The sequence below is a fragment of the Meles meles genome, chromosome 11, assembly GCF_922984935.1.
Source record: "Meles meles chromosome 11, mMelMel3.1 paternal haplotype, whole genome shotgun sequence".
In the NCBI taxonomy this organism is placed as follows: Eukaryota; Metazoa; Chordata; class Mammalia; order Carnivora; family Mustelidae; genus Meles; species Meles meles.
Window position 1 is genome coordinate 74,295,111 of NC_060076.1, and position 23,998 is coordinate 74,319,108.

General features: G+C 41.7%; 1 protein-coding gene across 4 annotated transcripts; it reads left to right on the top strand.

The window, feature by feature from the left end:
- Window positions 1-17,733: 17,733 nt before the first annotated feature.
- On the top strand, window positions 17,734-19,607 carry LOC123953157 (tubulin beta chain-like). 4 transcript variants are annotated; one of them, XM_046023133.1, is made up of 2 exons: window positions 17,734-17,756; window positions 18,272-19,607. In XM_046023133.1, the coding sequence occupies exon 2, from the start codon at window positions 18,273-18,275 to the stop codon at window positions 19,605-19,607; it is 1,335 nt and encodes a 444-aa protein (XP_045879089.1). In that variant the 5' UTR covers window positions 17,734-17,756; window position 18,272. The 4 variants fall into 4 exon arrangements, with proteins under 4 accessions (XP_045879089.1, XP_045879090.1, XP_045879086.1 ...); XM_046023134.1 differs by lacking the exon at window positions 17,734-17,756 and having other exon boundaries at window positions 18,166-18,641; window positions 19,248-19,607; XM_046023130.1 differs by lacking the exon at window positions 17,734-17,756 and having other exon boundaries at window positions 18,166-18,438; window positions 18,535-19,607.
- Window positions 19,608-23,998: the final 4,391 nt, after the last annotated feature.

Consider the following 23,998-nt stretch of genomic DNA (forward strand, 5'->3'; position numbering starts at 1 on the left):
AAATTAATAAAATTATGAATGAAAGGGGAGAGATCATGACTAACACCAAGGAAATAGAAACAATCATCAGAAATTACCAACATTATATGCCAGTAAATTAAGTAATCTAGAAGAAATGGATTCAACCTAGCAAACTACAAACTTCCAAAACTGAAATAGGAATAAATTGACAACCTGAATAGACCAATATCTAGTAATGAGATTGAAGCAGTGATCAAAAACCTCTCAAAAAACAAGAGTCCACAACCTGACAGATTCCCTGGGGAATTTTATCAAACATTCAAAGAAGAAATAATACCTATACTCGTGAAGCTGTTTAAAAAAATAGAAACAGAGGGGAAACTTCCAGATTCTTTCTATGAAGCCAGCATTACCTTGATCCCCAAACCAGGCAAAGACCCCATTAAAAAGGAGAATTTCAGACCAATATCCCTGATGAATATGGATGCCAACATTCTCAACAAGATCCTAGCTAGCAGGATCCAACAATACAATAAAAAGATTATCCACCATGACCAGGTGGGATTTATCCCTGGGATGCAAAAGTCTTTCAACATTTGCAAATCAATCAATGTTATAGAACAAATCAATAAGAGAAAAGAAAAGAACCACAGGGTCCTCTCAATGATGCAGTAAAAGCATTTGACAAAATACCGCATCCATTCCTGATTAAAACTCTTCAAAGTACAGGGATAGAAGGAACATTCTCAACTTCATAAAATCTATCTATGAAAAACCCACAGTGAATATCATTCTCAATGGGGAAAAGCAGACAGCCTTTCCCCTGGAAAGGGAGAAAACTACCATGAACCCTGTGGGGTTAGATTATAACTAGAAGTATTGGTGTGAACTCACATCTTTCAACACATGTAGAGATGAGAAAAATAAATTAATATTTAAATGTGTGAATGTGTGTGTGTCTGCATATATATATACAGATTCCTTAACTCTATTTATTGAGACAGTAAACAAGCAGCAACATCCTAATAATAATGAACACATCTAGCAAACTGACGTTAGCTTCCAAACACCATTTCCATTAAAGAAATCAAGAACTGAAGGTTATGCAGGGAAAAGTATACAATCAGCTTGAAATATCTTTTTTGTCAGAAAGTAAAAAATGACTGAGATAAATCAAAAGAACACAGCAGTCAGACTGAGGTAATCAGATAAAAATGACAATTTGGGCACCAAAATAAATAGTAGCAGACTGAACTGAATCAACTAGGAAACCAATATTCTATATTGATATAAGTAGCAAAGAAATTAATTAATTGATTGACGTGGAATGAGACGCTTTGTTTTGGAATGGGGTATTTAACTTTAATGAGAGTGTTTTAATTTTGACTCAGGAGAATATGAACATATATTACTAATATAATTAAAATTAATTACCAAAATATAGCTCATGGCCTGAAGGATCTTATAATCTCTTTGGGGAATGTACTATACTGTGAGAGTTCTAGGATTTCTCTGCACGGCATATTTTTCCAGCTTCTCCACTAAGTAGCTGCTAGCTACAATAAAGAGGGAAAAATGTAAAGTGGCTCTTGTGGTTCTTGCTTGGATTTTCAGGTGCTACTGAAACTGGGACTGTATGGGGAAGGGAAGGTTAGAGATAAAGGAAGACAACAGGTTCAGTCTGTAAGACTTTATATTGAGGATGTTTAGCAAGCATTCGGTTTCACTGGCTTGAAACTCAGAGGACAGTCTATTGCTGAATCAGCTAACCACATGAGCACACAACTCATCTAAGGAAGCAGGAGAAAGAAAAAAAGCATTTGGCCTAGGGCAGAATCCGGGGTTAATCAGACATAGGAAAAGGTTGATGCTGATTGGAACAGGAGGGTTTATAAAATAAGCACAATTATGACCAAACATGGCAAGCAAAAATAGTAAAATTACAAAAGTTAGAAACTAACCAAATGTCAACAAAAAGCAGTTGAATATTCCACCACTTAAAAGAATGTTATCAAAAACATTATGAATGTTTATAATAACTTAAAAATGTTTATGATAGTGTTTTCAGTTAAAATATATATTATTTAAGCAGTATTAAAAGTAGATATAGCAGGGCACCTGTGTGGCTCAGTGGGTTAAAGCTTCTGCCTTCTGCTCTGGTCATGATCCCAGGGTCCTGGGATGGAGCCCCACATCCAGCTCTCTGTTTGGCAGGGAGCCAACATCCCTTCCTCTCTCTCTGCCTGCTCTCTGCCTGTTTCTGATCTCTGTCAAATAAATAAATTATTTTTTTAAAAAAGTAGACATAGTAAAATCTCTAAGAAGATGCACCAGAAAGTTAACAGTAATTGTTTTGAAGGTGGGAATCTACGAGGTTTATTTTAGCTTAACATATCTTTCAAATTCATATTGAATACTTTCTAATAGTGGAAACAGTCACAAACGGGATTCTCTTCCACCTCTTACTATGATAAACATGGTGACACTTCCTAACACAGAACCAGGACACATAGTAGGCACGGATGTATCAATGCCCGCAATTTAAGGCAATTACCTGAGTGTTTCTGCCTAATCAAAGACACCTAGTCCTGCCTACTGCAGAGGTGTGCGTCCTGCTATCCTGGTTCATGCAAGGGGTGACAAATGCTCTGCCTCTAGCCTGTCCATAATGCCTCGATTGACCTATACCTGAGTTTCCCACGAACCATTCCTACTGAACTGACCGCTGGGTCCCAGCGGTTGAAGCTCTTGTTGGCTTGTTTGAAAACTAGCGAACTGTGAACATCCTTCCAGTTCCGGGTTCTGCAGCAAATCAGAAATGATGACTGTTAATTGAGTGTATGAACTCACATCTCCACGTCTCACTGTCCCCACCAGTGCAGGCACTTGCAAGGCACTAGGCTCTCCGGGGACCGGAACTCCCACGAGGTCACCACAGGTGCCCCAAACCCTTCAGTAACATCAACCTTTAACACTTCTCTAAATTTTTCACTTCATTCCAAGTCTCAGGGCCACCTGTCAGATATTATTATCTCTGCAAATAATAGATGAGATCTGAGACAGGCTTCTTGTACAAGGGCAGGCAGCTGGTACAAGGTGGAGTCTTAACAGTGGTCCATATCGCCACTATATTTATTACTAGGATGACCTCAGCAAGTTCCATCCAGTGACTTCCGCAAAGGGGGCTCACGTGGCCAGGCGCGGCCCCACCCCCAAGCCTCAGCACGTTCTCTGAGACCCTTAGGCGTTGAGAGGCCTCTAGAGCCAGCAGCCAGGATGGAAAAGGCAGACTGTGGGAAGAGTCGTTCTGGGCAGAAGGGAAGGTCGTTCCGATATCCAGAAGTTCCCCCTTCAAAATCTGACTTTGAGGCAAATCAAACTCGACTTTCAGAAGTGATGGAGACAGGATCCAGAAGACTGAGGTGAAATGCTTAACAGTCAGAAGATACAGCACCGCCGCCATGAAGAAGCCAAACACCACAGCCTCCTCAGCCCCGCATCTAGATCCGGCTCACTCTGGACGTGATCTGTCCCCGCCTACAGTGGCCCTGAACGTTGTCCCGCACTTGGCAAGGTTTGCCCTGGACACAGTCTCCACCCCAGGTATGGCTGGACCTCAACGTGGCCCCTCCCTGAGTGCGCCTCCACCTGGACGTGACCCGCCCCTGAGCATGGCTCGCCCTGGTATAATACCGCCCGTGGGTGTGGCTTTCCCGAGATGAAGCCCGCCCCTGGATGCAGTCCCCTCCTGGACATGACCCGCCCCAGGTTGTGGCTTCCCCGTATGTAGCCACACCCCCAGGTGCAACTCGCCCTGTGCGTGGCTCCGCCCCCAGAGCAGGCTGGTTGGAACCTCCCCTTAGAAATCCCTTCTGCTACTGGCTCTTCTGTCTAGAAGTTTCTGAACTCTGGGGCGTGCCAGACTGTATTGAGGTAAATATGTTCTCACTTTTCGAGAAAAGTAGATGATTAAGCCAAATATTCAAACAGTGAAAAAAAGTGGTATAAGGTGGGAAGCAAGGACAGATCCCTGAGGAAAACCTTCCAGTATAATAGGAAGGAAAGAAAAAAGAAGGGATAGGTGTTCACGTGTTGATTTTGTTACTCTTTTGAAGTTTTTTAATGATTAAAATTCTGTTGACTTTTTATTCCCCTGCTGTAGTCCAGCACATATGGTCAACGAATGAAGAGACAGGAGAAATTGTAGAAAAATGAAATTTTTGTACAAAAATGAAAACGAGCATTTAAGAGAATTGACTAAAGAACAGTCATATGAGGTTGGCCAAGACAGGGAGCTTTGTTTCCTTCACTGGTGTGCCCCTAATGCTTCGAAGCATGCTTAGTGCACACTAAACACTGAAGGAAGTAATGGGTTGTTTTCAGGGATTGTTGAAGCTGACTAATACGATAGAACATTTATGGTGGCATCGACATAATTACTTGTGTTGATTTTATCCTAGACGAATCACCCCTTTATTAGAATATAGATTTAAAAAAGACACAACTGACTTTTGCCTGGCATGACAGATGAAAGGCAAATGAAAAGCTGTCAAAAGTAGAGCTCTTAGATGGAGAGGAGCAGGGAGCTGGGGAAAATTGGAGGGGGAGACAAACCATGAGACACTGTGGACTCTGAGGAACTAACTGAGGGTTTTGGAGGGGAAGGCAGTGGGAGGTTGGGTGAGGCTGGTGGTGGGTATTGTGGAGGGCATGTATTGCATGGAACACTGGGTGTAGTGCGTAAACACAGAATTTTGTAACACTAATAGAAATTTTAAAAATAAATAAAAATTAAAAAAAAAAGTAGAGCACCTTAGGTTTGGAATTAAGTGACGAACAATGAAGTTTTCCTTGAAGAGGGAGGAAATGAGACAAACTACTCTCAGATGGACAGGGAGATGTATAAAGTGTCTTGTAGTTCCTGACTAAGTTGAAGAATTGGCATCCTGAGAGCATAAGCTGAAAGGATGAACCCGGGTGGAATGTCAGACTGTCTGTTCAGATGGCAGAAGTGTTCCTGGTGATGAGTTATAGGATATAGCCATAACTAAACTGAAATGGAAGTAAAGGGCTCAAGGATGAGAAGGGGTGAACAGTGAGAGGCCAGATTATTGGATAGTCTATCCACATGGGTGTTGGGGACTCTTCTGATCCCTAAGTCTCCTCAGAATCAGCATTTCCTGCAACTCCAACCTTTAGTCATGGCATAACTCTGGACAAGAAAGCAGAAATGGGGGAGAGAGAAAGAGGTCTGGAGTAGACATCTGTTTTATTTTTGATACCTACCAGTCATTCACCTCCTGGAAACAGTCCCTTTTTTGACCTCTAGGGAACTAACCCCATTCTCAGTCTCAGTCTATGGACAGGTAGAGTTGTCTTTCCCTAACACTCCTATTTTAAGAATGCATCTATAACTCTGGCTTGGCCAAAAGATGATTTTATGCTTTTGACAACAGTGATTGTTCAGGGATGAGCAAAACTGAGCCGAAAGTGGAGCCAATAAGGCACAGTGGGATTTTCTGCAGGGACTACTGAGAGACACAACCGTTTTTAGCTACACTTAAAGCTTGGAAGATACACTTAAAGCTACAAAATTGTCTGAGAGAAAGTCCGTCCAGAATGCCAAGAAATGGATAGAAATTGAATCTTGAAGGCATCATTTGAGCCCCAGCATGAAAACTTTTACCTCAGGCCAGACTTATTCCCAGACTTTTCCAGGTACCTAAGTCAACAGGTTCTCCTTTTTAAGTCAGTGAAGTTGTATTTTGCATCTTTTACATACAAACACTTCCTCGCAGTATAAGGCAGCTGTCCATCCATGGCTCCCTATTTCATGCTAGCCCACTAAATATATATTACCTTCTCTGTCCTTCAGGTTGCCCTTCTATGAGAGGGGATTGAGAAATCTGCATTCAAATTGCAGTCCAAGATGGCAGAGGAGTAAGAGATCTTACTTTTTCTGGTTGCAGGAATTCAGCTAGATAGCTATCAAATCATTCTGAACAACTGCGAAATCAAGGGGAGATCAAAGAAAAGAATACCTGTAACTCTACAAACAGAAAAGTGACCATGTTCTGCCAGGTAGGAGGTGGAAAGGAGGGAATCCGAGGTGATATATGGGAAGATAATCCATGGAGGGTCGGGAACCTCCGTAAGCTGACTACAGGCAAGTGATAGAATAGCAGAGCACAAAATCAGAACTTTCAGAAGTCAGATCCAGAGAGGGACGTCCCTGCCTGAAAGACTCCTAGGTGCCAAAGCAGGCAGAATCCTAAGAGGGGCAATGTGATCTCAGGATTCCCGGCATCATGGAAAGAATGGGTGCCTGAGTGTGACAGAGTTCCCAGGCATCAGAGCCTTCAAGACACAGGTACATGGAAAATATTCCAAAATGAGAGTATGTGCTCTAAAATCCCTAGTACTGCCTTTTTTCATAGTTGAGTGACCCATTTTCTCTGATGTTCAAGTTATGAGAATTAAATTTGTGATGATGGATGTGGTATATTAAGTATATTAACAAGAACAGAAATTAAACCTTGCAACCTGTAGGGTTCCCTTCCTCTATAACGTTGGCTAGGTCTACAGAAGCTGAAGGTTACTTCACACCTATGGTCTGGGAGCTAAGGCAAAATAGACTGTGGTAGAGCCAGATGAACCATATTACACCAGCTTCCCTCCTCAGGCCCCAGTTTGAATACTTGTAAGTCAGGTGGTTCCCAGGGTTAATTTTACTTAACCATTCAGGATAAACCCAAACTACTTTACCTCCCTATATCACCTTTCCTTCCTTCTTTGGATGCTTCTGTCTCTTTGATGGTTACTTACCAGGTGCCACTTCATTTAGCCATTAAACAGTTTTGACCTTAATGACTTGGATATGAATGAGAACAAAAATCCACATGGCACCTTTGGCCACTTTTGCTTGAGCAAACTGAATAGGGTGTCCAAGAAGAAACCCTTGCATTAGGAAGACTTCTGAGAAGATTCCAATCATCCTCACTTCCTGGTGTTCACACTGTTGTATAATTACACTTCCCCTTAAGCATAGACTAGACTTAGTGATTTGCCTCTGAGTGATAGAATAAAGGAAATGTTATAGGATGTCATTTCCATTACTGGTTACCAAAAGATTATAACTTCTATATTGTTTGCAAACTCTCTCCTTGCTTTGATGAAGTAAGCTGCCATGCTGGGGAAGCCCACTTGATAAAGAACCAGGCAGCCTCAGCCAAGAGCCAGCAAGGTACTGAGGATCTTATTCTAACAGACTTTGAGGAACTGCATCCTCCAGCAACTATGTGAATGAGTACAGGAGTTGGTCCTTCCCCAGTCAAGCCTCCAGATGAGAATGCAGCCTCAGCTGACATCTTAAATGCAACCTTGAAGCAGAGAATCCAGGTAGGCCTCCCCTGAATTTCTGACCCACAAAAGCTATGAGATAATAAGTATATATTTTTTAACCCACTAAATTTTGGATATCCACTACACAGCAATAGATAATTAATGCACCCCTCAATTACTATAACCTTGGGGTAAAATGCTGCATGTCTGGGAAGGCAGGCACCATATAGGAGGACAATGTCCCTGGCAACGTCACTGGAGGTACTGTCTTCATGCTCAAATACTATCCTGTATATTCATATGTTGTAAAGGTATCATTGGGCCTGAGTAGCCTCCATGAGATGAGCCCTAGCTGACATAGTATCCTACCTACAAATAGTTTGGGAGCACATAAAAGACAGCTTTAATCAAGTTCTAGACTTTAAGGGTTTTTCTCACTATTTGTAAAGGCCCAAAGGTTTTAAGAGTAAGCATGTTAAACTTTTTATGAAAAAAAAAAAAAAGTAAATGTTTTAAATACAGGATATCAGAACAGGATCAAATTAAGGATCCCAGGATAAAACTGAGAAGGCCACTGTCTGGCTTTGTACAAGGGATTGGTGTACTTGTAGAAGCCAAAAGTGTTAACTAGGAAGAGTTGAATGCACTGCTTCCTTTTCCTGAGCACAAGCCCCAGCCTCAGTCCCAGTGCAGCACACAGAGAACACCATTCACTATAAGAAGAAATGTTTATTGAGGAGGATTAATATTCTTGGTTGTGCTGAAGATTATTCGCATCAGAGGATATATTGTCATGAAAATTGTGAATCTTTCTCAACAAGGACTGAATGATTTCTTTAGGGAAATTTTTCTCCCTGGAAATGCTGGAATAGTGTTTTCTGCTTGAGTAGAAGAGTCAAATTGCTAAACACAGTACTTTCACCAGGGTCACCCCTGGAGGCCCAAAGGACCTGGCATACTTGATACACACAGGTGGGGCTTGGATGAGGCACAGACTCTCTGGAAGGCAGAGAAGAAGGGCATTGACTCTGGCTTAATAGCTGATTCTCAAAGACCTCAGCTTTCTGGGGCTGTCTGACCCTGCCCTGTCTCTTTTCTGTCTGATACGTGTAGGATGGTTCTTGTCAGGCAGCTTCTTAGCTGCAGGACTTGATACTTGCCTGTTACTCTTGTTGCAGGTCAGAAAGAGCCCGATATTTGGAGGGAGGTCTTTTGTCAGGCCCTACCTGGGCCTGTAGTTCCTCCTGCTGCTGGCTTATCTCTGAGGCCTCAGATAAATACATACATTCCAGCTTCTCTTCTAGGACCTTCCCAATGGTAGTGAGCTTGTGAGCTTCAGGAGGCAAATTACTCCCAAAAGTAGCTACACTTTCAGCTGGGTCTTGGTGCTGCAGTAAGGTGGACATGAACTTGTCTTTTGCCTGGGGACTTTGTTGATGCCCTGTGATTTTTTTCTTGGAATGGATCCACTGAGAAAATTGCCTCATCTTTTTTTCTGAAGTAACTTTCAAGAGGAAACTGTTCATTCTGTGACAGAGTTGGGGAAGCACTCTCTAATTTTCTGTCCTCAGCATGGAGGCTCTCCTCTCTGCCTACAGATGTCTGTACTCCTGACTCCTCACTTCTGCATTTTCTTGCTTTGGGATCCTGAGGTCTCACTTTCTTTGCACTTCTTCTTTGTGAGAAATTCTTAGGCTGGCCCTTACAGAAGGCCAGTCTTGAGTCCCAGGATTCCTGCTGCTCCTCTGTGCTAATTCTGCTATCCTTCAGTTGGACGTGCAGCATCTGGGATGCTTCCATGTCCCCACTGCACACACTCTGGGACTGAGTCAGTGAAGCCTTGGAAGTCAAGCTATCTGAAGGAAGGTGCATGTCAGTGGGACATCCTTGAGCCTGGTTATGCTCCCCACTCTCCAGTTTAAACTTTAACTCACTCAGGATCTGTCTTTTCAGGTCTAATAGTTTAGAATCCTGAGGAACCAGTATTTTGGTGAGGGGTGTTCAGTGGTTAGGGAAGTATCTACTTTACTCATGTTGACATTTATCATTTTGGAGCTTCCCAACTCACTGCTTGTCAAGGTGTCCCAAGATTGGGATTGAAGGGTACACAGCTCCTTAGTGTCGAATATATCCCTGGACAGGTTGGACATATCAAAATGTTGTAAGTTCTCCACCATCACTTTTCCCTGTTCCATTTCTACTCTTTTAGTAGAACTCACATTCTCATGTGTTGGTTCATGTCCAGCCCCAGCTTGCCTTGTGTGCACCTCTGGGCCACATGTGTTGTCTTGTCCAGTCTCACTGGTTCTCACTTGAGTTCTGATGCTGTGTGTAAGGGGCTGAAAATTATGGCTTCCCCACTCAGCTATCAGGATACACTCTGCAGTCTTATGATCAGTGTCAGAGTGTGCTTCCTTCAGGTCCCCATGTTCTTCATTGCCCATAGATGACATAGTGGGGAGAGGATGATCCACAATGGGGACTGACTTTGTTGTTCTCACCCTGTTTCCCAAAAAATGTTTAGAGCTTCTCAAGGGGGTTAAAAAACTCAGCTTTGGAATCCGCCCCAGAAATATGCATGGCTGAGGAGGAAAGTCAAATTGGGGGAGAGACCATGTTTTGGCTTCTCTCAACATAGAATTTTATGGATTCAAGAAGCCTGAGGGGTAAACCCCACCTCTCACTCATGCAAAATCTAATAATATGAGCCTCTAGCACCTGTCCTGTACTGGGGTCAAGAAAAGAATGCTCTAGAGTGATGCTCTGGCCATAGAGCCTACCCACCTTTGTCTTTTTAGAATCTGTGTTTTCTGTAGCAGTCTGGGAACTCCGAGAGAAAGACAATATATTGTCATCAGCTAGCCATGAATAACACACACCTATAGGAATCCTACCCACAGTGATCTGTCAAAACTTCTTGCTCATATGTAAACTAAGAATACTTTTCATTTGATTCTGGTCTGTGTCCTTCCTTGAGGCATTCAATATTTCATTCCCCAAGTGATTCCTTGAATGACACACACAGTTCCTTGTTGTCTCCAAGGCAGCCCTCAGACCCTTCATTAGGTGGCATTCTGAGACCCTTTGTGGATTGTCTTCTGGACTGTTCTCTAGGATATACCCATGATTCTTCCTCATATCTTTTCTTAGCTGGAACTTTGTATGGACTCTCTCATGGAAACTTCCGGGGGGACTCAATTCAGTCTTTGCTAGATCCCTGTTACTGTGGCCCTGGAACTCAGAGAATTGTAAGTGAACATGTCTGCCTTTTTTCTGAGAGAGTTCTGATAATGTATGCTGAGGCTCTATTACTGCTAGGAAGTCTAGATTTCTACAGTCATGGAGGCAAAAGAGTGGGGTTACCTTCCTTGGGCTATGTAACTCCATTGTCTCCTGGGGTTCACAGATGATATGAAAATGGCCAGGAAGGATAGAGACTGGTCGGTAGGCATGGGATGACTGGCTAACAGTGGAAGGTTGGGAGATTGAGGACAAATGGTTTCTTTAGGTTTCTGGAACATGGGGACTAAAGCCCGCAACCTTTCCTGTTGCTTCTGCAACACATGCCTTCCCAGGTGTTGATTTTCAGTCAAGATAGGAGAGTCTGATTCATTCTTGGATCTATGGAAAGACACTCCACAGTCCCTAATTAGGGATGAAGAAGGTGGTATGATCAGGAGGCAGGATTGAAAATGGACGTGGGTGTTCACCTTAGTGAAAGGTAGGGGCTGGGATGGGGACACTGATTGAGGCAAGGATTGGGGATGTACAATGGGGAGAGTAAATTGTTGGGAATGAGGAAGTGGTGGAAGTGCTAGCATTTTGGTGGCAGAAGTATTATGAATTCCATTGAATAAGACAAAGTGAGACTCTAGTGGGGAAGTACTACTAGAAAACAGGAGAGTGGCTACTAAGGACTCACTGTGCAAAGAAGAGCTGGCTATGTTTCTGATGCAAGTTTTCTGCCAAAGCCTTGACATAGAGGAGCTGTTGATAAATAGAGAGCTGCTCTTATTTGCCTTCAATAGTCCAGCCAATTCTGGAGGCTGTGGTGACCTGTACATCAAGTGGATGCAACAAATTCCCTAAAGATGTCCATTGGTATTCTGACCACATTTGTTTGGAAAATGGCCCCTTCTCTTTTACTTTCTTCTCTAAAATCTGAAAAGCCATTCTCTTCTACATTTGTCTCTCCAAGAGGGCCTGGATATTAAGGCCAGGGAAAGAAATTCCACTGGCCTCCTTGTGCTTAGTAGCAGAGTCTCTCCAGAGACAGGTTTCTGGTTGATGGAGGTAGACTTGCTCTTGGTGAAAATCAGAGTGTGATAATGTGGGGAGGAACATGTTCTTGGCATGGGTCTGCCAATAGGAGAATTCTGAACTTGATGGGTTTGAACAGTCATTGCCTCTAATTGTTGGGACATAAGTAGACAACCTACCAGGGCTATGTGGGGATGACTTCTCAGGAACAGGTTTCAATGAGATGAAATTGATTTAGATTGAGTCACAGTTAAAGGGCAGTCTGGCAGTGGTGAAACAGAGTTGGTGGTACATGATGACAAGCAAAAGAATCAGTGGTATTCCTTGTCTGAGACAGATGTGGTAAGAGGTTGTTATCTTGTGAAATGGTAGGGTCAAGAATAGAGATGGTATTCAGAGGTAAAGTGGCCTCTGGTTGTCTGAGCATCATATGGTAGGAAAGGAGGAAAGTCACGGGGTAGAGGTATGGAAAGGTTCTCTGAGAATTAAGAATCCTAGACTTTTGGCTCTAGTGGAAGGGAGTACCTAGTGGTGAGGGTAAGAAAAAGTCAGCTAAAGGGGTCATTGGGATAGGTAAGAAGATGGAGGGGATTGGGGGGAAGCCTCAGGCAAAGAGCCTGGTATTAGGTCTCCTGGAGCAACTGCAGAGAAGACAGGAGATGAAGTGAATGATGACTCAGTCACAGAAGCTGTAGAAACCAAGGGGATCACAGAGGGAGTAGCATCTTCCAGTGCCTCTGGAAGAGCAGCCAATTCACCTCAGCAATTGTGTTGTTACACACCTCACAGAAGGGGTCTGGACATAATAGTTGATGAAAGTGGATGTGGGAGACAGGAGGTACAAACCTACAGCCAGGACCAGAGGAAACATATGTGACCCTGGCAGGTCTGGCAAAGGTAGCCCCCACTCACCAATATCCCCAAGACTTTCAAATTCTAACTCTGAGAATTTTCTATCCCATGTCAATTCCAGGCTTCTCTGAGGCCCTAGAAATACATAGACTCTGCTTAAAGAGGGGTACAGGAAAGAAGGTAATGTTTACTCACCTTTACACAAGAGAAAGCACCTTTCTTGCCTCCTCTACTTCTCCATGGCAAGTTCTCCTCCATGGGAAACCAGGAGAATGATGAAGATAGAAGTGAGAGATCTTATAAGAGACTGAATAGAGTGTCCTTTAAAGATATCCTTGGTAGATTGGACTTGGAGAGCTGCAAGAATTAGGATACAAGGTCACATGATCAATGATAATAGTAAGACTTGCATTATTTGATCATTCACAATGGGCTTTTGTATGTATTATCTATCCCATGTGTTACTGAAAACTGCCCTATGTGAAACATAGGTCAACGGTTACCTCAAAGAGGAAGCTGAGTATCCATGATGTCACAGGTCTTTCACAAAGTCTCATAACTTCAGAAGTTCTGACTCTTAACATCTCACATGGCCACGTATTGGATACCACCCATTGCCCAGATCCATCACTGCTTCATGCTCAGTAATTGTCAGAGCAGGGAATGTGAGAAGGGTTTTGCCCTCTGACAGCATTTTCATGAGCCTCTCCTCTGAGGCCTCTGTTTTCTGAGAGGGAATGTGTCTAGCAGTTGGCATCCTCAGAGATCATGGACTGGGTCCTCGTGAAAAGGACAGGAAGGGCCAGCCTTGGAGAGCTTGGGTGCAATAAGCAGAACCTTATCTTTCAGAGTCCCACCTTTCCTCCTCTTGGCTCTGCCCTGATGCTAGAACAAAAAGAAAAGAATGAGGTGTGGGGACTCATTTCTCACTCTTCTCTCAGAAATGGAGACATTCTTTATCCAAAAATACCAGGACTTTATTTTAATTTATAGAACTTTGTGTTCCTTGCTTTTCTTAATTTTTAAGGTGATAAAATATTTTCCACATTTACTTTGAAAAACAAAGGAGGATTTTATTTGGGAGGTTCACACTTGATTTTCTCAGTAAGAATTTCTTTGTTCAATGAGGACATAGAAACTAAAGCCTGAGAGTCACATCTATGCTCCCTTAGGTAGACCCTGTATCCTAGGATATAGCTCAGACCCCACTGTCTTCTCAGAGGCTCAGCACTGTTCTTCTGATCAGCCCAACATGAAGGCAGGCTTGATTGAGTGATGCTTGACATGGGAATGTGACTCATGATCAAGACCTAGGAAAACTTGTTTTCTTAAGCAGACCTCATACTCTCCAAATAACCCAATCTAGAACTGCAGAATCATTATGTTTGGGCTTTTACCCAAGACCCACCACCATACCCAAATAGACTATGAGTTTCAAGTAGAAACCTTAGTGCTTCCTTAATCCTTCACCCTGTCAGATCTCTTTTCCTAGAGGAGTTAATGCCTATTCTTTCCTTAGATTTCCCATTTTAGGTGTTTTCTTGACCCTACCAAACTCATTTAGAAATATGAGAAGAGGAATAGGAAAATAGTCATTCTCTGAAGGGCAACTTCCGGTTCCAGATCTAACATTAAAAAAGCCTGGGAGTCACCACTTCAGTCTGTGAAAGAAGCAAAATGCTGAACAGACTAAAAATCAATGACATTTCTTGGAACCATAGTGGCAAACCACTATCTCAAATCTTCCAAGAGTTTCAGTGCAGAGAATCATTCCTAAGATTCGCTTACCTGAAACAGAAGGCACTGGAGGCTCAACACTGCTCTCCTGGTACAAACACTTAAACAGACACTTTGACAAATTGCTGGAGGATGCATATGGGCTAGCATGAGAGTGAGAAATGCCTGGGGTCACAATATAAAGGGGGACCCTCACTTATTTATGGATTATATTACCAGGAACCCAAACTAGTTCTCACAGTAGAGCTATCAAAAAAAAAAAAAAAAAAAAAACTCAATTTTCTGGCAGGGGAATGTATTCTTGGAGAGAAAAGAGAAAGGTAACCCATTTTGAAAACATTGTGAAATATTCCCAGAGTATTTTCCATAACACAAACCTACTCAATGGGAAAAGCCTATGAGCGTTATGCCCCATGGGAGAAGGTAAATTACCCAACTACAGCAGCCCCCTCTAGGCTTCCTTTCTCATAGATAGAGTGGAAAAAAACAGAACAAAATCTTTTAAACACTAGCGAACATCATAATCCAGGACATAAACCCATTAAAAGATGAATGATTAATCATATCCCCTCCCCTGACACCTTGCTACAGTATTGATGGCTCTGGTGTAGGAACAAGATCATAGCAAAGCAGAGCTGCAAGTTATAGTTTCTATTTAGGGAAATTTAGGGAAACCTAAAGACACTAGGAGAGACAAAAACAAAGACACTAAAGGAAACTGCAGCCTCTGATATGCATAGTTACCATAAATATTGAACACACATAAATATTGAACACACCCCAACACCTGACCAGATTAACATAAGATTTCACATTAAAGATCTGTTTATTTCAGTTCCGATTACCTAATACTTCATGTTTGAAGTATTTGTAAAGTATTTGTAAACAAGGTTTACAAAGAAACCTTACAAGGCATGCTAAAGGCAAGAAAAAGCAAACTGGTAAGACAAACCAAGCATCAGGTGCATATTCAGACATGACTAATTTCAGAATTCTCATATGTGGAATCTAAAATAACCACAATTTTTATGTTAAGGGCTCTAATGGAAAAGGTAGACAGCATACAAAAACAGAAAAGGTAGACAGCATACAAAAACATACAAAAACAGCCAAGAGAGTGAAATTCCCTGAAAGAATCAAAAGGAAATGTTAGAAAACAAAAGCAGTATGACAAATGAACAGTGCCTTTGACTGAATTATCTGTAGGTTCCATACAGTAAGGAAAGAATATATGAGTTTGCATATATGACAGTAGAAACTTTCCAAACTGAAATACAAAGAGAAAAAATAATTTTATTAATGCTAATCTAGAATATCCAATCTAGATAAATCTAGAATATCCAAGAATTGTGTTTCAAACTGTGTAATAGATATGTAATTGGAATACCAGAAGAAGACAGAACAGAAAAAAATGTTTGATGTAATAATGGCCAAGGATTTTCCAAGATTAATAACAACTTAGTGATACATTGTGGAAGTTCAGAGTGCACCAAGCAGAGAAATAGTATAAAAGTCTATACCTGGACAAATCATATTCAAACTGTAGGACAATGAAAGATAAATTTTTGAAAGAATCCAGGGGGAAATAAAAACCCTACCTCTAGAGGAAAAAAACATACAAATTATGATGTATTATCATAAACCATGAAACAAAGAGATTGGAGTGAAATGTTTAGTGTTGAAAAAAACAACCATCAATCCAAAATTTTATATCTAGAGATATTATCCTGCAAAAGTAAAAAAGAAGTAAAAACTTAGACAAATAATAGGGAATTCATCAGCAACAGACCTTCCCTGCATAAATGTTAACAGAAGTTCTTTGAGGAGAAGGAAAATAACTCAGATCTACATAAAGGAAATGAAGAGAAGAAATAAATGATGATCAAATAAAACTTTCATTTTTCTTATTCTGAATTGACCTAATAATAATAATAACAACATGTTGGGTGATTTTAGTATATGGATAAGTAAAATGAATGGCATCAATGTTACAAGGGACAGGAGGAATTGGATACTCCTGCACTATGAAGTGGTATAACATTATACATAAGTGGACTTAGAGTAGTTGTAAATATATATTACAAACACTAGGGCAACCACTAAAAGATGTTTAAACACAATAATTGAAAGACTAACAAAAGTGAGAAAACACAATTATATATAATGCTTGTTTAAAACCAGAAAAAGCAGAAAAAGAGGAGGAAGGATAGGTATAATGAATAGCAAACAGTACAGACAAGATAGAGATAGTAATCCGACTATATGTAAAAAACACTTGCGACACCTGGGTCGCTCAGTAGGTTAAGTGGCTGCTTTTGGCTAAGGTCATGATCCCAGGGTCCTAGGGCTGAGCCCCGCATGGGACTCCCTGGTCAGTGGAGAACTTGCTTTTCCCTTTCCATCTCTCTGTTGCTCTGCCTACTTGTGCACGCTCTCTCACTCTCTCTCTGTCAAATAAATAAAATCTTAAAAATAATAAAATCACTAAATGGAAGTAGTCTAAATTCACCAATTAAAAGAGGAGACTATCAGAGCACATTAAAAAAAAAAACAAGACCTAATTATATATTGTCTATAAAATATTCACTTTAAATATAAAGATACAGATAGATTAAAAACAAAGAAACAGAAAAAAATGTACCATGCTAACACTAATGAAAAGAAAATAGGAGTATTAAGAGGGTATATTTGTGCAGTTGCACACTTGAGTAACTATTTTCTTTCTGTTTTCTTTTACTCTGCATACGTTTTATAAGTTCAAGGTCAGCTGTCAAAAGGATAACCTGTGGGATTAGAACATATCACATTGCAACACCCTAAATTGTTTTTAACACATGAGCAATCTACTGGGTCAACTGACATCCATTGTATATACTAATGAGTTTCTTTCATGCTATTTTGTTTTTGTTTTTGTTTTTGCATTATTATCAAATGCAGGGCCCCTTTCTGATCTCACCATTTCACCATGCATCTTGGAATTCAGTAAGTGCGTACCCTAACTTGCCCGGATCCTAAATTATCTGGTTGGTTTTTCAGCCTAGAATCTGAGACACTTTTTAGAAACATGCCCGGAATAGAGAAGCTGTGTCGGGGCACATGTCCTGCAAATATGGCCCTAGAAACCAGTGATATGGCGTTTACTCAACGCACAAGTCATAAATTCCCACAGAAGAAAAATGTGAAAGACTGGGTGCTAGACAAGAAGGAAGCAGGTAAAGGGATAGTTGCTTCGTCATCCACTTTTAATTATTTTACCTGACCCTCAACAACCTTGTCAGCAACACAGAGCTGTTGAACAACCCCGGTGTGGCAGGACCCCCGAATGTCACTTCTGCATAAAGCATGTATGTCATCTATTTTTTTCTTCAATAAAGAGATTTAATAGCCAAAAAAAAAAAAAAAAAAAAAAAAAGAAAATAGGAGTATTTCTATTATTTTGGGCAAAGCAAACTTCACAACAGGAAAATTATCAGTGGTAAAGAAAAGCATTATATAACAACAAAGAGGTCAATTATCCAAGAAGACAGAACACTCCTTAACAGGTACACATGTAACAACATAGTGTCAAAATATGTGAGGCAAAAACTAGTATAATTGCAAGAAAAATTGGATGAATCCACTGTTATTGTTGGAGATCTCAGTAGCACTTTCTCAGAAATGGGCAGATTCAGCAGGCAGACAACCAGTAAAGATATAGTTGACCCAACAAACATCAACAATCAACTTGCTGTAATTGACATTTATAGAATACCTCATCCAACCACAGAATACACTTACTTCTCAAGCTCACATGGAACGTTCACTAAGATGGACCATATTTAGGACCACAAAACACACCTTAACAAATATAAAATAGAAAACGCACACATGGCAATTCACAGACCTGTACCTCTGGAGCTAATAATACATTATATGTTAATATAAAAACTTTTTTTAGTTAAAAAAATAGAAATTGCTCTCAGAACCTTCCTGTGGCTGTGTTTGGACCTCGCTGCTCCAGCCTCCGGGACACGTCCCATCCATCCAGCCTGAGACTAGCAGTATAGGAAAAAAAATTCCATATCATTTCTTGCCCCGTACACACCTTGAGGCGAGCAAAAAAATTAAAATAAATTTTAACAATGAGGGAAATCGTGCACATCCAGGCCGGTCAGTGTGGCAACCAGATTGGTGCCAAGTTCTGGGAGGTAATCAGTGATGAACACGGCATCGACCCCACTGGAACCTACCACAGTGACAGCGACCTGCAGCTGGATCGCATCTCCGTGTACTACAATGAAGCTACAGGTGGCAAATATGTTCCTCGTGCTATCTTGGTGGATCTAGAAGCCGGGACCATGGACTCTGTTCGCTCAGGTCCTTTTGGGCAGATATTTAGACCAGACAACTTTGTTTTTGGTCAATCTGGGGCAGGCAACAACTGGGCCAAAGGTCACTACACAGAGGGGGCTGAGCTGGTTGACTCAGTCCTGGATGTGGTAAGGAAGGAGGCAGAGAGCTGTGACTGCCTACAGGGCTTCCAGCTGACCCACTCACTGGGTGGGGGCACAGGCTCTGGAATGGGCACCTTGCTCATCAGCAAGATCCGAGAAGAGTATCCTGACCGCATGATGAACACCTTCAGTGTGGTACCCTCACCCAAAGTGTCTGACACTGTGGTTGAGCACTACAATGCCACCCTCTCCGTCCATCAGTTGGTAGAGAACACAGATGAGACCTACTGCATTGACAACGAGGCCCTTTATGACATCTGCTTCCGCACTCTCAAGCTGACCACGCCAACCTATGGAGACCTGCACCACCTCGTCTCAGCCACCATGAGTGGTGTCACCACCTGCCTCCGCTTCCCTGGTCAACTCAATGCTGACCTCCGGAAGCTAGCCATCAACATGGTGCCCTTCCCACAGCTCCACTTCTTCATGCCAGGCTTTGCACCTCTGACCAGCGGTGGAAGCCAGCAGTATCGGGCCCTCACTGTGCCTGAACTCACTCAGCAGGTCTTTGATGCCAAGAACATGATGGCTGCCTGTGACCCCCGCCATGGCCGTTACCTCACTGTGGCTGCTGTCTTCTGCCGCCGCATGTCCATGAAGGAGGTATATGAGCAGTTGCTCAATGTGCAGAACAAGAATAGCAGCTACTTCGTGGAGTGGATCCCCAACAACGTCAAGACAGCAGTCTGTGATATCCCACCTTGTGGCCTCAAGATGGCAGTCACCTTCATTGGAAATAGCACAGCCATCCAGGAGCTCTTCAAGCACATCTCAGAGCAGTTCACAGCCATGTTCCGGCGCAAGGCCTTCCTCCACTGGTACACAGGTGAGGTTATGGACGAGATGGAATTCACCGAAGTTGAGAGCAACATGAATCACCTTGTCTCCAAGTACCAGCAGTACCAGGATGCCAACGCAGAAGAGGAGGAGGATTTCGGTGAGGCGGCCAAAGAGGAGGCCTAAGGCAGAGCACCATCACCTTAGGCTTCTCCATTCCCACAGCCTTCTTCTCAGCTGCCCCTATCCTCTCCCTCAGAATTACATTTTCTGCCTCTGTCTCTTTTTTTTTTTTCCTTTTTTTTTTTTTTTTTTGGTGTGGGGGGGTCAGTGCCTGGCACATAATAGGCACTCAATAAATACTTGTTGTTTGTTGAATGTCTCCTCTCTTCCACTCTGGGAAACCTAGATTTCTGCCATTCTCAGTAATCCTGTATTTCCTTCCAGTGTCCCCTTCTCCCATCTGTCCAGTTGGTATTTCCCTTTGTTTTATAAGATAATTCTCCAAGAAGCTGGGTCTCATCAGATTCCATCTAGAACCAAGTGCTTAAAACCCAGTAGATGACCACCATCCTAAGCCCATGTGATAGCCCCGGGGAAACGAAACAAAGCTACCTCATAGCAATAGAGGTACCTATAAGGAAGGGGTAGGATTTTCTATTCTAGAGCAGTTTTGGAGAGGGATATCCAGGCTCTTGAGTCCTAATTTCCAGGAATTTCCCTGCCCCTCTCAGCTTCAGGAGAGGTGTTGACAGTATTATCTCTATTTTTCCATCTTCTTCCAAGCTGTGTCCTGGGCTGTCCCTTTTGCAGGGCTCTGCCCCACCCTGTTAAAGCAGGATCCTTCCCTTTTCCTACATAACCACCTTCATATGTTGGATTCCTTCCTTTTCCCCTGGTTGGAGAAGGGGGCCAGGAAGGGGAAGAGGGACTAGCCTCCAGAAAGACCCTCCCCATCCCCACCCTTTCTTAGCAAACACCCAGCTCTGCTGTGTATATACAGAAAGGTTTGTACTGCCACCTAAAACTTTTGAATCATTCTTCCAGAGAGGGGACAAGGAGACCCTCCCATCTTTGGCAACATCTCGTTTTTTTCCTTTTGCTATTCCCTCCCCTGCTCTTGGCTTCATCCTGTCCTACACTTCAAATTTCTATTTTGTGTTGAACTTGCTTTTTTTTCATATTGAAAAGATAACATTGCCCCAAGAGCCAAAAATAAATGACAACTGAAAAAAAAATAGAAATCACACACAGTATGTTTTCAGACCATAGTAAACTTAAACTAGAAATCAACTACAGGAAGATAACTAGAAATCCCAACATGTTTAGATTAGATTAAATGACACACTCCTAATATACAGGCCAAGAAAGGAGACTCAGAAGAAAAAAAAATATTTTAAACCAAGTCAAAATTAAAATACAACTGAAGGAGCATTTAGGTGGCTCAATTGATATGCATCTGGCTCTTGGTCTCAGCTCAGGTCTTGATCTCAGGGCAATGAGTTCAAGCCCTGTCTTGGGCTCTACACTGAGCATAGAGACTCTAAAATAAAATAAAATAAAATAAAATAAAATAAAATAAAATAAAATAAAACAATTACTTAAAATTTGTAAGATTCATCAAAAGCATCATTTGGAAGTTGTTTTGAATTCATCTATTTGAAAAGAAAGATTTAGTATCTCTGAGGGACTTTACTTACCTTTTTGACATCTCTGTTTCCAAAATACTGGTAAACACAACACAGTTTCCTCTTTTGGTAGCACAGCACCAGAAGAAGGAGCCCCACCCAATCCAGGAAGGCAAGGATGGGAAGACTCAGCAAGTGTAATTGGAGTTCAGCCATGGTGCAGTAAGTCTTCTGAAAGATGATTCACATCATTGCAAATGCACTCCTGCCTCAGGCAGCTGGGCATGGAGAATCCATGTGATAGACTAGAGTTCCAGGCCCACATTACAGGGATTTAGTATAGACACCAATGGTTCCTGAGTGCTGGGAGGGGACAGCACAGGAGAGAGAAACTCACATGCAACACTTCCCCCACTCTCCAGCCCAGCGGATGTGTCCATCCTTCCTGGCCTGTTAGATGCCTCCAGCCTACCTTCCTGCTCCACCTAGTCACATATCATATATTTACCTTAGTGAAATGTTCTTGGTCCCCTGTTACCCTATTACCTAAGACCATTCTCTCTACTTGGTGATCTCATTTTGGACCTCAAGTTGTTTCTGAAGGTTTGCTCTACCCCGGGATTTACATCCTCAAGATCTACTCTGCCTTCAGCTGCAGCTCTCCCTCATGCATCTTTCCCTGTATGAAGCCAGAAATAGACTCAGCAGCAGCCCCACCCCCATAGCTCCTCAAAAGTATCCAAAAGTACTGAATACCAAAAAGTATTCAAACGTTCACTAAAAAGCCCGAGAAAGCAGAATAGCCTGTACCAAGGAACAGAAAGCATGACAAAGAGGGACACAAGGGCACGACAAACCCATGGAACTGAGGCAAACAACTTAAAAACTTTTAGTAATTCTTTCATTTCCCCAAATCCCTCTTAGGCTATTCACACCCTACAGGTTCTCTTCCACACGTATAGTGTCTCTCCCTGCTGCTCCCTCTTCTCTCTCTGTCAAGTCCCCCTTCTCCCCCCAACATTTTTAAAGGTTCCTTTATTTTACAGAGCAAGTGTGCTGCATCACAGCAGACCAAACTCTCTTGATTTAGGAAGTGGGCTCCTCTAGCTTAATGTCTAATGAGCACAACTGTAACTATACCTACCAATACCTTTTGGTTTTTTGAATGACACCTATGTTTATTTCTTCCATGAAAACTGTTTTCCCACTTAACTTCTACCTTTTCACCAAAATACCTTATTGCCAACCAATGTTAAATAATAATGTCATTTTTATTGATGGTTATATGTATTTATTTCTTCTCCCCATGCTACCTAGTCATATAATAATCGGAACTCTTATGGCTTCATTATTTAGATGATAAACTGTTGAAATTAAGCCCTGTATCATTTCCTTACTTGACTTGCCTATATTCCCTCGCTGATTAATCAGTCTTGGCCCTAGACACCCAATCCTTCCCCTTCCATATGAGGAGGGTTTGCCAATGATTACAGCCTTCTTTTCCTCCCTTAACCTGTGTCCACAGCTTCACCATTGTCTCTGCCAAAGGAAAGTACACTTCTAGCCCACCCCACTTCACATACCCTCCCTTGACTGCAGGACGTATGTCCATTAAGAAAAATCCCTCCACATATCTTTGAATTTATGGAATTCTATTTAAGTAGAAAGTGTGGTCTTAACTGTCCCTAAGGCACCTAGGTCTCAAAACTATAAAAACATACTTTAAAGTCTGAGCAGGATAAGCTCCACCCAAAAAAAATTTCCAGGTGAGAAGGGGTTATAAATATGGCACATCGATTTGATTTTTCAAACCTGGCCTTGTTCTAAAAGAGGCTGAGAAACTGATCCAGATTAAAGGAAACTACAGATACACAGCAACTGGATGTAGTACGTCATCCTAGACTAACTCCTGTAAGGAGGTTTACACACAGAGAAACACACACACACACACATACACACAGGACATTACTTGATAAGTTGATAAAAATGGAATTTGAGTGGGAGATTAGTTAAAAGTTTAAGATCAATGTGAAATTTACTGAAGGAGATAACTGTGCTGTCAGAGAATATTCTTTATAATAAGAAATACACTATGAAATATTCAGGGAGAAAGTATGTGATGCATGAAATGTATTCTCAAATATTCAAAAATGTATGTATAATTTTCATATGCATATGTGTTTTCCTATATGTAGAGAAGGGGAAGGAGGAAAGGAGAGAGAGATTGTAAACAGGACAAAATCTTAATAGGTACATCTGGATAAAGACTATATGGCTTTACCATCTATGCCTTTACCATGCATGCAACTTTTCCACAACTTTATTTTTTGAATTTAACCCAACCTTTGAGATTTCTGGCTTTGATTTCAGAAGCTACTGCCTCCACCATACCCCGACCCCAGATGTGTGCAATGCCAACTTTAAAACAGTTCTCTCAGGTTCTGTCCTATGCAAGAAACCTGGGATCCTCTTTGCACATTTGAAACATGCTAACATTTCAACAGGGTTTTACCAAACTGGCAAAGACCACCCCACTTGAAAAAAAAAAAAAGATTTTAGAAGTTACATGCAATATAAAACAAACAACAAAGAACAAAGATTCAACATGGTTACTTAAATGGAATCCCTAAATTCTTTTTTCTCTAGTGCCACCAGGTTGCTTGTCTCCTGGGTTTTGCAGTGTGAATTGATTTGCCAGCACTTTGTTTGCTCTGCTAGTGAGTTTCCACTCCTCCACCAGATTTCCATCTTCCAAAAATGGGTTGAAAACTTTTGTCCTTTATGCTCCCCTTCGTGTCATCCTTAAGCATTAATTTTTAAATCCTTTACTTGTTTTAACAGCTATATTGAAATACAGTTCACATACCATACAATTTACCAATTTAACATGTATAATTCCTTGATTTTCAGTATAGGCATCACCACAGTCAATTTTTTTTTATTTTTTAA

Coding starts and splice junctions, on each gene's coding strand:
- LOC123953157 (XM_046023133.1), top strand. CDS start 18,273: ATGAGGGAAATCGTGCACATCCAGGCCGGTCAGTGTGGCAACCAGATT.